The sequence below is a fragment of the Corylus avellana genome, chromosome 2 (genome assembly GCF_965113065.1).
Source record: "Corylus avellana chromosome 2, dhCorAvel1.hap1.2, whole genome shotgun sequence".
Taxonomy (NCBI): Eukaryota; Viridiplantae; Streptophyta; class Magnoliopsida; order Fagales; family Betulaceae; genus Corylus; species Corylus avellana.
In genome coordinates, this window is record NC_142491.1 from 13,826,748 (window position 1) to 13,839,897 (window position 13,150).

Sequence of the window (13,150 nt, forward strand, 5' to 3'; positions counted from 1 at the left end):
CATTGACCTTGATACGGTCAAGCCTGAGATCATTCTTCTTTCTGATAAGGCTTTGAAACAGCTTATCAATCTCGGGTCGGATTTGATGCCCGATGCTAAGGGGATCGACAGATTTGCTCATCAGCTATTTTCGGGTTCTGAGGAGTCCTTGGGTGATGAAAGGACTGCTTCTGGTCATGGTGCCGAGACCCCATCTGCTTCTAAAGCTCCTTTTGAAGACCCCAAAGAAGGCTAAACTTCCTTTTTTTTTTTTTTTTGTAATAAAGTAGTTTGTAACTGACAAACTTGAGACTTTAATGAAGTGTTTTATATTTATTTCTCAAAATGAATTAGCAATGCTTTTTGAACATGCTCTTGATAGATTACTTTTTCTGAAGTTTGTTTAACCTTTTTCGAGCACACCTTTTTTTTTTTTTTAAAGGATTTCTGCTCTTGACAGGCTACTCATTTGACTTTCTTTGAACACACTTTTTTTCTAAGGTTTTACGTTCTTTACAAGTCATTAGTTTAACCTTCTTTGGACACACCTTGTTTGAAGGTTTTATGTCCTTTACAGGTTGCTAGTTTTAACCTTGTTTGGACACACCTTGTTTGAAGGTTTTACGTCCTTTACAGGTTGCTAGTTCTAACCTTCTTTAGACACACCTTGTTTGAAGGTTTTACGTCCTTTACAGGTTTTGTCTCGGGAAAGTTATAAATCTTTTTGATGATCTTTCAGTCATTTACCCTGAGGGTAGTTTTAATTTACTTTGCTCTGAAATGTTTAAAAGGTGATTGAAACTTCAGGAGATTCTTTTATTTAAAATGTAATGAAAATTACAGGGAAAATAAGAATCAAATGAAAATTAAATAAGAATCACCTTACTGAAATAAGCTAGATAAAGTACTTTTTGAGGTGCTCGGCATTCCACGGCCTGGGGAGTGCTTTTCCTTCCATGCTCTCAAGGTAGTAAGCTTCTGCCCTTCTACACTCAATCACTTTGTAGGGTCCTTCCCATTTTGAAGCTAATTTTCCTTCCGCAGGGTCTTTGGTAGCAATGGTGGTCTTGCGTAAAACCAAGTCCCCGATCTTGAAGCTTCTATGCTTGACTCCTTTATTTAAATACAGAGCCATTTTCTCCTGGTATGCCGACATGGTTACTTGGGCCTGGTCCCGCTTCTCTTGTAACAGGTCCAAGTGTAGTTTGAGCCCTTCATCATTAGTCTCGGAATGAAAGGACTTGACTCGATAACTTCTTGAGCCTATCTCGGCTGGGATGACCGCCGCAGTCCTGAAAGCCAAGGCGTATGGAGTCTCCTCAGTGGGTATTCTTCTAGTTGTTCGATATGCGCACAAAACTTCTGAAAGATCATCTACCCAATCTCCCTTCCGATCTCCAAGTTTCTTCTTCAGAATCTTCAAAATTGTCTTGTTGGTGGCTTCTACTTGCCCATTTGCCTAGGGATGAGATGGGCAGGAGTAATAGTTTCTTACATGAAGTTTTGCATACCAATCGAGGAATGACTCGCAGTCAAATTGCTTCCCATTATCAGTTATAAACGCATGTGGAATACCATAGCAACATACAACATTTTTCCACATGAACCGTTCAATGCTTTTGGCTGTAATATTCACTAGGGCCTCTACTTCTGCCCATTTGGTGAAATAATCCACTGCTACAACCGCAAACCGAACACCCCCCTTTCCACGAGGTAGTGGTCCTACTATATCCACCCCCCATTGTGAGAAAGGCCATGGCGAAGAGATTGAACTCAGATCTTCTGGGGGTTGTTTTGCAATGTTGGCGAAGGATTGGCATTTATCACAATTTATGACTGTTTGTACCAAATCCCGACTCATATTTGTCCAGTAGAAACCGGCTCTAACTGCTTTATGTGCCAATACTCTTGCTTCTGAGTAACTGCCGCAGATACCTTCATGGATCTCGCAGAGGACATAATCTCCCTCTTCCTTGGAGATGCACTTGAGGAGTGGTAGCATGAAGCCTCGTTTGTACAGAACTCCATTAATTATGGTAAACCTAGGAGCCTTAGTTTTGACTTGCGTTGCTAACTTCTTATCTGATGAGAGAGTTCCCTGTTCCAAGTATTCCCTTATGCTCCTCTGCCATTTTGGTATGGTCTCGGTAACTGAGACCGGGACTGTCTCAGGAACGGCAGGTCTTGTTAAAGTCTGGATTGGCTCCTTGGGCTGCTCATTCTCATTAGCTGGTGCCGACACCATCCGGGCCAGCCTGTCAGCTCTTTCATTCTCTTCTCTTGGTATCTTAACAATGCAAAATTTCTTGAATGCATTCTGCAATTCTTGTACTTTTAATAAGTATTGCTTCATTTTATCTCCTCTGGCTTCAAACTCTCCCTGGATGTGTCCGACGATTACTTGTGAATCGCTTCGTAGTTCAACGAAATCAGCTCCCATTTCATGTGCTAAACCAAGTCCTGCCAAAACTGCTTCATACTCGGCTTCATTATTGGTGGTCTTGAATTCTAGCCTCAAGGAACAGCATAACTCTTCTCCATCCGGGGTGATTAATACCACACTGGCTCCACCATTCTTCCTTGTTGATGACCCATCTACGTAGACCACCCATGTTTCGTCTTTCTGCCATTCCATGGTAACAGGTAGGTTGGTGAATTCTGCTAAGAAATCAGCCAGTACCTGCCCTTTGATAGCATTCCTTGGGAGGAACTTAATGTCAAATTCTCCGAGTTCGATCGCCCAGTTGGCTAATCTGCTAGACAAATCTAACTTTCTGAGCACTTTCTTTAATGGATACTCGGTCAAGACTCTTATCGTGTGAGCTTGGAAATATGGGCGTAGCTTCCTGGAAGCAATAGTCAATGCAAACATTAACTTCTCCATCTGAGGGCAGCACTTATAGCTGTTGGGGAGATAGCTAAGTATAGATATAACGCTTCCCCGGTAACAGTTCTGCTTAGCAAGGGTGTGTTCGTCAGGTACTTTTTTAACTGTTCAAAAGCTTCTTCACATTCTATAGACCACTCAAATTCCTTCCTTAGGATTTTGAAGAATGGTAGGCATTTGTCAGTCGACCGAGAGATGAACCGGTTTAATGCCGCAATTCTACCCATCAATTGCGGAAGTTACTTTGTATTTTTAGGTGATTGCATATCCAAAACTGCTTGGATCTTCTCGGGATTAGCTTCTATTCCTCGGTTTGACACCATATAACCGAGAAACTTACCCGAGGCCACTCCAAATGCACACTTCGCGGGACTTCATCCCATATTTCTTCAAAGTTCTAAATGTCACCTGCAGGTCTTTTACATGATCTTCTGGTAAAACACTTTTAACCAACATGTCCTCGACATATACTTCCATATTACGCCCGATCTGGTCTCAGAACATCTTATTAACCAGCCTCTGATACGTTGCTCCCACGTTCTTTAGACCGAAAGGCATAACCTTGTAACAATACAGGCCTCGGTCAGTGATAAACGCGGTCTTCTCTCTGTCTTCTGGATGCATATAGATCTGGTTATAGCCGAAAAAAGCGTCCATAAAGCTTAATAGGCCATATCTAGCTGTTGAGTCTACCAATGCATCAATGCGTGGCAGAGGAAAGCTGTCCACACACATTCTCCACTTCCCGTTGAATTTTTTGACAAGCACCACATTAGCCAACCAGTCGGGATAATATACCTCCTCTATGAATCGAGCCTTAAGCAATTTCTCTACTTCCTCGGCGATAGCCATATTCCATTCAGGAGCAAACTTCCTTCGCTTCTGCCTCACTAGCCTTATGCTTAGGTCCAAATTGAGTTGGTGGAGAATATCATCAAGACTGATCCCCCGGCATATCTTCGTGAGTCTATGCAAACACCTCCATATTTCCTTCAAGAAAAGTTTCAAGAGCGTCTCGGAGTTTCGAGGCGAGTTGTGTTCCTACTTTTACCACCTTTCCCTCTCTCAGCTTCAAGTCTTCTAAGGGCTTGGCAGGCTCGCCTTTTAGAGGATCTTTGCTTCGGCTACCCACCACGCCGATCGTCAAAGGAGCAGGGTCTGATTTCTTTAGGAAAATATTGTAACATTTCCTTGTCGTAACATGATCTCCTCTTACCTCTCCCACCCCTTCCTCGGTTGGAAACTTCATCATCAAATGGTAAGTGGAGGTTACAGCCTTCAACTTATTAAGGGACGGTCGACCAATGATTGCATTGTACACAGATGGTCGATCGATCACCAAGAAATCCACCATAGTTGTGGACTGCCTAGGAGTTGTCCCCACTGTAACCGGGAGGGAGATGAGTCCCATTGGCTGGACTTGTTCTCCAGCAAACCCTACCAATGGTGAATCAAACGGTTGGATCCTGTCTCGGTCGACTCTCATCTGTTTGAAGACCGGCCAATATAAAATGTCGGCTAACTACCATTGTCCACCAAGACTCGGTGGATTTTATGGTTGGAAACTGTTAGCGTAACTAGTAACGCATCATCATGGGGGAATATTACCCCCCTTTCGTCCTCTTCAGAGAAGGATATGGCCATCGCCTCCTTCTTTGCTACTTTTGAAGGTCTTCCTATCGATAACACTTCGTCATCAGCCTTTGTTCTCCTCGCGTAAGCTTTTCTAGATGAACTAGAAATTCCTCCACCAGCCAGTCCTCTGAAAATGGTGTGGATCTCCCTTACTACATCCTGATGGCAAGGCTGATGGAATTCCCGGTCTTGTCTCAGTACTGCCTGCTGATCGTGCATCGGTTCAACATACCGATCTTCTCTCGGTCTTACTTCTCGGTTTCTGGGAGCTTCTCGGTTTCCTTCTAGTAACTGAGGCTCTTCATTCCTTCGTAGATTCCTCTCACCTGCTAGGAATTTCACCAATTCCTATTCCTGATGTGATTCTCAATCTCCTGCCTCAAGGTTATGCACTCCTCGGTTAAATGGCCATGGTCACGATGATACTCGCAGTATTTCTGAGGATCACATCTCTTAGGGTCACCTTTCAACTTGTTTGGCCATTTGAAGGCAGGATCCCTCCTTATCTCCATGAATACCTCAGTCATGCTAGTATTCAGTAGAGTGAACTTCGTGCTCTGCAATTCTCGAGGGTCCATCCTTGGGTATGATGGGACCACCTTCTCCGACTTCTTCAAATTCTTCTCTTCCTTCTTTCCAACACTAGCCGGTGCTACCTTCCCCATACTACTCTTGGCTTCGATTTCTTCCCTTTGGTTCTTCATGAGAGCCTTGACGGTTTCTTCTTGATTAATGTACTCATCAGCCTTTTACATGAACTGACTAAGAGTCACTAACTTAGTACTTTTCGACAGTTCGACCATCAATGGCCCTTCAGCCCTTACCCCGTGCATCAAAGCATCAAGTACTGTCTGCTCATTCAAATTTTCAATCATCAACTTCTCTTGGTTGAATCTGAGCATGCATTCTTTTAACGACTCCTCCTTTCCCTGAACAAGGGACAGCAAATAAGCTGGATTCTTCTTCCTTTTTCGGGTAGCCAAAAATTGACTTAAGAAGAGGGGCCCAAGAGTCTTGAAATCATCTATTGAATTGGCTGGAAGTTTGACAAACCAATCTTTAGCCACTGCAGCTAAAGTTAGGGGAAAAGCCCTACATAAAATTGCATCTGGGGTCCCATGAAGAATGAAGTGAGCACGAAGACTTTCCATGTGGTTCGTTGGATCCCCGGTGCCATCATAGAGATTAACTCGGGGCATTTTGAATTTGTCAGGGAGAGGAAAATTCATGACCCGAGGGGTGAAGGGAAGATTTGTGATTTCCATGAGTTCCCCTGCATTGGATTGATCTCCGTCATCAGCCATTTAACGAGCCATTTGATGAGTGTCAAATATTGCATATTTGGACCCCTTAATTTGCATTTGCTAAGCCTTTAACTTTATTATATTCTGATGTTTTGGTTAGTTTTGGTGTTTTAGTGATTTGCAGGTTGTTAATGGAAAAATGTGGCTTTAAGGTCATATTTACAACTTATTCCATTAATTCTGGGGCTTAAGACACTTCATGGAGCATTGGCAGCAAATTGGGATCGAGCGATGATTCTCACCCGACGAGTCCCACTAAAAAGGCAATATCTAGAGTTGTATAGCTCGGATTGAGGTGATCTCGGTGTCATTGGAAGTGCGCTCGAGCACACTGATAAGCGCCGAATGTTGCACATTCAAGCCCCTTAATTTGCATATGTTAATTCCTTAGCGTTGTTATTTGTTTGATTTTGTTTTGTTTTTATTGTTTTCAGGTTATAAATAAAGATGCAATTAATTCCATTGATTTTGGGCTTAAAAGCACACTTTGAGAAGACCTAGAAGATATGGTTAAACTTAACCAATCATGGTTAAGTTTAATCAAATAAAGAAAATGATTAATTCAGAATTTCTCAAATTGGAGTCAAAATCGGATTAGATTCAAATTTGGATTCTGCATATGTCTCGGTATTTTGGCCATAACTTTCAGCTCAAATATCCGATTGAGGTGATTCAAGCCGCAATGGAAAGCTAACTCAAATTTATACAAATCATTGTGAAATAAAATTTTCCTAATTCGGAGCGGCGCAATGCCAAAATCGCCCCGCAAGATAGGAACGCAATTCTGGGCGAATCCTATTCCGATTTGGACTTAGGTTTTCTTTATCCTAATTGGACTTGGACTTAAATCTCCGAAATTTCTAGGTTTCCTAGGGCTTCTAGGACTGGCTTGCTCCCTATAAATAGACCCTTAACCTTCAAGAGAAGGTGTGCTTAGTTTTAGATACAAAAATCTTCTTGGAGGCTTGACAAGTTGAAGAGGAGATAATCCATGGCGGGAGGCCATTCTAGCACCCCGATGAGCGGCTAATTCTGTAATAGGGTGTTGATGTAGCCCTATCCAAGCACAATGGTTTGATTGTATTTACTTTCTAGATTTTCAATTTATGCATGTTGATTGTATAACTATGAGGATTGCTACAATTGATTTATGTTCTTAATTATTAAATGCAATTGTTCTTAAATTCCAATATCAATATTTGTAAAATTCTTCTCTTGTCTTAGAAAGTATTTTACTTTTATTGAAATCAAATCATTCTTGTTTTCTGTGATTATGAGGATGATGGTTATACAATGGGTTTAATTGACATATGATCAATAGGATTTGATAGGCCATGCCTAGGGAACACGGATTGTACTACACCCTAGTTTAGTGTAATTTAGGTAGACAGTTTGTGCCAACCGAAGATGGGTTATGCTTATTCATTGATTGTGTGTATCCTGTTAAAGAATTTGATAATTTATACCTAGGGAAGACGGGTCGTACCGCATCTTAGTGGTTAGGTGGACGATCCGTGCCAACCGAAGATAGATTATGCTTATTCTTTAATAAGGTAGTTTCTTGTTTATTTATAACATGCATAGAAGGAATTTCTGAGATTAATTATGATTAGCCATTGTTGTGCGGATAGAGGTGAAGTCAATACCCTACTCTCTCTCTCTCATCTATTTACTCTTTTTATTTCCGTTTATTTTATGCACTTTAAATTCACACAAACAAATCATTCTCTTTTAATTAAGTTAATTTTAATCTTTCGAATTTTGATAATTAAACCCCTGCAGTCCTTGAGGTTCGACACCCTCTCTATAGCCGTATCCTACAAAGATTCGTCCTATTGCGAGTGGTTATTTTTATAATTGATATTTTTTGTCACAAAAATACCACATCAATTTTATCTCCTCGGGGTGCTAGAATGGCCTCCCGCCATGGTTTATCTCCTCTTCAACTTGTCAAGCCTCCAAGAAGATTTTTGTATCTAAAACTAAGCACACCTTCTCTTGAAGGTTAAGGGTCTATTTATAGGGAGCAAGCCAGTCCTAGAAGCCCTAGGAAACCTAGAAATTTCGGAGATTTAAGTCCAAGTCCAATTAGGATAAAGAAAACCTAAGTCCAAATCGGAATAGGATTCGCCCATAATTGCGTTCCTATCTTGCGGGGCGATTTTGGCATTGCGCCGCTCCGAATTAGGAAAATTTTATTTCACAATGATTTGTATAAATTTGAGTTAGCTTTCCATTGCGGCTTGAATCACCTCAATCGGATATTTGAGCTGAAAGTTATGGCCAAAATACCGAGACATATGCAGAATCCAAATTTGAATCTAATCCGATTTTGACTCCAATTTGAGAAATTCCGAATTAATCATTTTCTTTATTTGATTAAACTTAACCATGATTGGTTAAGTTTAACCATATCTTCTAGGTCTTCTCAAAGTGTGCTTTTAAGCCCAAAATCAATGGAATTAATTGCATCTTTATTTATAACCTGAAAACAATAAAAACAAAACAAAATCAAACAAATAACAACGCTAAGGAATTAACATATGCAAATTAAGGGGCTTGAATGTGCAACATTCGGCGCTTATCACACACGTTTAGTGCGATTGAGAGCACTCACGCCCTACGCAGCAAAATACATGTTGTACGAGTGCGATCGAGCGCACTCGGCCGACCTGGCAGCGCTAAAACCCAAAAATTAGCTTATAAATATGATTCTTTTTCATTGTAAATGTACGGAGACGCGCCGGGGGCACCGTTCTTGGTCGTTTTTCGTGTTTTCTGGGTTTTTGTAGATTGGAACTAGAATTCTTTTGTAAGTTTTTAATTTTGATGAAGTAATTTAGTTTGTTTATGATTTCTTTGTCATGAGAGGCTAAATTTCCGTCGTTTAATGTAATGTATGTTCGTTTCAATTCAATTTTGTGACAAAATTGTGATTGAATGGTTGTTTATGAATCGTGAAAACATTGGATATTCGTTGTGTTTCATCCAACGGATACATCGAATGATTTGATTGAGACTTATATCCATTGTGATTTACGGATACAGTGGATGATTTGATTTCAATTGGATATTCGTTGTGATTTGTAATAGAGATGGATTCATCGAATGATTCAATTTGTTTATAAAAAACAATAGAACATATTTAGGGTTTAATTGTTTGTCGGATGCATGAATGAAAACATGAGAATGTATGCTTTGATTTGGTGAGGTGAATTCTAAAACCTTAGTCGTTAATCTTTTGATTATTTTTATTTTATTTAGTTTATGTTTGTTTATTTTCAAAATCAAAATCATTCGGAAATAGGTTAAGATATAATTGATTTAGATAGAAATTAAATTTCACAAACACAATTCCCTGTGAATTGACCTCACACTTGCACACACGCTATATTGCACTTGACTCGTGCGCTTGCGAGTACAATTAAATTTGTACATCAAATTTTGGCGCCATTGCCGGGGAGTTGTTTGTTTTTGTGAAAATTAATTTTTGTTAAAATTAATTTTATTTTTCTACTAGTTTAGGTAGATTTTTGTTTCATTTTCTTTTTGCAACTTTTGCTTATTTTTATTTTTATCTATTTCTATTTTGTTTCATCTAACCAAAAAAAAAAATAGAGTTCGATTTCTGTTTCAATTTTTTTTTTTTCTGCAGTTCTATGGAATCTACTCCTTGCCAGTGTGCTCAATCGCAACCCACTCGCACTCGAGCACAAGGAAGTAGAGGAAGCGCGCCTGCGCTCAATCCTCCCCAACTACGCTCAAGTACACAAGAAACATACACTCGAGCATACACGTGCAACATCAGAACACCTATCGAACCAGCTTCCACCTGCGCTCGATCGCTCCTCACTTGCGCTCGAGTGCACCTCTGCAGACTGCACCAAAACAGGCTAGCACCTTGAATTTTGCCAAACTTATGTTTGGTCCGTTTTGTGAGTTTTTGTTTTAAATTTTTTGTATTTTTGTTATTTTATTTTCAAAAAAAAAAAAAAAAGAAGAAAAACCAACAAAATACAAAAAAAAAAATTTGGTTAATGTTTCATGTGGATGTGTGTTTTGTCTAAAGAGTGAGGATAAGCATGAATTTTCCTTTAGGTAATTTTAATGCTACCCCCAGTTGTAGGACACCCGCTCCTACCAACTATCCTCACCATTTTTCCCCACATGAACCATTTTCATATTGCTCTAACCCTTATCATAGTTCAAGTAATTGTCCATCCTGGGGACAATTTTTCAATTTTTCACATGAGCAGATGAACACCAACTTCTCCAGTCCGGGGTCTAAATCAAATTTCAATTGCTACACCTCAGACTGGAGCAACCATTCTAATTTCTCGTGGCAAGCTAATGCTTGGGAAATTATGCTTCCCAATTTGATGAACTGCACCATCCTGAATATCCGCAGTTCAAGAACCAATCCTCTACCCCTTCACCCTGCAATTATCCTCCATAAGATTTATCATTGGAAAACACCCTCAAAGCGTTCATACAGTCTAATGGCCAAACCTTGCAAGAGCTTAAAAAGGCCACCATGGTCAACTCCCAAGCCATAAATGAAGTGAAGAATGCAACCATGGCCAACACTCAAGCAATTGAAAAGTTGGAAGGACAACTTGGTCGTTTAGTTGCTGAACTCACCAGAATAGAGGAAGAACAGCTTCAAAGTCAGTTGATGGCTGAATGGCACTACATGATTGATGAGGATGATTCCAGCAATCCTTATCATGAGCATGTCCAAGCCACCACCCCAATTGGGAGAGAGAAAATTGTTGAGGAGACTGTTGATGAGCCAAGTCTGGAGGACCCATTGGGAAAGTGCTTTGCTCAATTTGGATGTGACCTAGACCTTGACAAGTTACTTGAGCAAGCTGATGCTTTATTGAGCTCCACTCCCAAGATGCAAACTGAGAATGGGAAAACCACTGAGATATCATTCCCTAAGTCACCCTCATTAGCAGCTGAGCCTTTCATTGTGGGTAACCATGAGGAGAAAGAAAAAGAGGAGCAGGTTGATCACATTGAGCCCCCATCAACTCCAAATCTGTCCAATGACAAGGGAGTGAGTACTGAAGCTCACTCCTTCATCAAAATCCCTCTTGAGACAATTCATGAACCCCAACCTTCAATTCTTCAATGTCTCAAAGAGCCATCTCATGCTGAAATTCTCAACGATCTATGCACACAAGGTCACAAATCTAGGAACCATGTTCATAAGAAGATCCTTCGAAGCAAGCAACTAGGCTACCTGAGACGGCAAAACATCCTTCCAGAGGGATATCAAATTCTTAAGAAGAAAGGGTGGAAGGGATTGGTCAGACATCCAAATGATCGGGGAAAGCACTGTAAAATTTCTCCCCCATTTTAATTTCTGCACATTTTCTTTCTTTCTCATTTTTATTTTTATTTTATTTTGTGTCATTTTCTTTTTGTTTCTATCAGCAATTAATCTTTTGATATTTGTTTCTATGAGGAAATGTTGCTGTTAGATTTTGATAGGTGTTTTGGTGTTCAAGTTTGGGGGACGCCCTAGCCTTTGCACACTCAAGTTTCCTCATCTCATGGTATTGTATCTCTTGCCACATTGGGGACAATGTGTCATTTAAGATTGGGGGTGTGGAAAAACACATTGTCTTTTTGTTTGTTTGTGTCTTTTTGTTTGTTTTTATCTATTTGTTTTGTTAAAAAAATAAAAAATAAAAATAAAATAAAAAAAAATAAAAAAATTGTGCTATGTTGTTGATTGGGCATGAGTTACATCATAACTGTGGTTTCCATGTCATTAGTGTGTTTAACTTTTTGAACACTGCATGTCATTAGAAATCTGAGTCCTTTGACTCATTTGGTGGATTAGAGAAACTTCACATGTCTGAGTTGATTATCACAAGCACACTAGCACAAAGTCTGTGAGGTATGAGATTTGGATTGATTAGGGTGTGCCTTGTGATTTATAGGATGAAATGTTGATGAAACCTTGGCTTGAGGATAGATAAAATAAAAAATAAAAAAATAATAATAAAAAAGAAAAAAAGAAAAAAAATAAAAAAGTGTCATCATCAGTTTGAGCTTTTCATTGAGTAACTGGACATCATGCCTCACTAAGCATTAAGCGTTCGAATAAAAGATGAAAAATTCAATTTGGTTGATTGTATGGCTAGTTTGGCTTCGTAGCCTTTTTGACTTCAGTAATTAAGCCTTAGGGATGTTTTACATCTAGTGCCTTAAAACCATCTAGTTTGGGAGTCACTGGCCCAACACTCGTTACATAGGTCAATTAGAAAGTTTAAGAGAGCCGAACATTGCACAGCCTACACAAAAAAAAAAAAGAAAAAAAAAAAAATGCATGTCTTGATCTTAGCCTTTGGTGTTTTCATCTGTGCGACTTCCTATGAATTTTGAGGTACACCAAACTTTGAGAAAAATTGAAGCCTCTTAACTTTGTGTTAGTCTCACTTTGCACCTATTGGAACTTGTGTTGTCTCAAATTTTTACCTTTGAGTTGAATGATTTGTGGTTGGCTTGATGATTCGATTGTGGTGTTCACTTTGTTAAACCTGCTCATGATGTGAGAACCATGTGTTGGTGTGGAAATTGTGTTTATCAATGACATAGTGCTAAAAATGTTTATGGGTATCATTTCTGTTAAACCCTCATGAGACTTCATTCGTCCACTAGGATGCCTAGGGGTTTAAAAGGCTTGTTGTATATGCTAAATGCAATCGTCTCTCCCACGACAACGAACATATGTTTCTCGCTTTCATTTTGTTTTGCTAAGGGACTAGCAAAATGTATGTTTGGGAGTATTTGATGAGTGTCAAATATTGCATATTTGGACCCCTTAATTTGCATTTGCTAAGCCTTTAACTTTATTATATTCTGATGTTTTGGTTAGTTTTGGTGTTTTAGTGATTTGCAGGTTGTTAATGGAAAAATGCGACTTGAAGGTGATATTTGCAACTCATTCCATTAATTCTGGGGTTAAGACACTTCATGGAGCATTGGCAGCAAATTGGGATCGAGTGATGATTCTCACCCGACAAGTCCCACTAAAAAGGCAATATCTAGAGTTGTATAGCTCGGATTGAGGTGGTCTTGGTATCATTGGAAATCTAACTCAAAGATCTACAAAGTCATTTTCACAAGAGTAGGCAAATTCCAACAGAAAGTGCACTTGAGCGCACGTTTAGTGCGATCGAGCACACTCGGCCTACCTGACAGCGCTAAACCCTAAAATTAGCTTATAAATATGATTCTTTTTCATTGTAAACATACGGAGATGCGCCAGGGGCGCCGTTCTTGGTCGTTTTTCGTGTTTCCTGGGTTTTTGTAGCTTGGAACTAGAATT

General features: G+C 39.7%; 2 protein-coding genes across 2 annotated transcripts; both read right to left on the reverse strand.

Moving 5' to 3' along the window:
* Positions 1 to 874: 874 nt before the first annotated feature.
* On the reverse strand, positions 875 to 3,343 carry LOC132174218 (uncharacterized). The gene is made up of 3 exons (XM_088512574.1): positions 3,207 to 3,343; positions 1,568 to 2,825; positions 875 to 1,438 (listed from the first exon to the last, which is right to left on the reverse strand). The coding sequence occupies exons 1-3, from the start codon at positions 3,341 to 3,343 to the stop codon at positions 875 to 877; spliced, it is 1,959 nt and encodes a 652-aa protein (XP_088368700.1).
* Positions 3,344 to 4,839: 1,496 nt separating this feature from the next.
* LOC148587378 (uncharacterized) lies at positions 4,840 to 5,805 on the reverse strand. The gene is made up of 2 exons (XM_088512575.1): positions 5,326 to 5,805; positions 4,840 to 5,247 (listed from the first exon to the last, which is right to left on the reverse strand). The coding sequence occupies exons 1-2, from the start codon at positions 5,803 to 5,805 to the stop codon at positions 4,840 to 4,842; spliced, it is 888 nt and encodes a 295-aa protein (XP_088368701.1).
* Between the last annotated feature and the right edge of the window lie 7,345 nt (positions 5,806 to 13,150).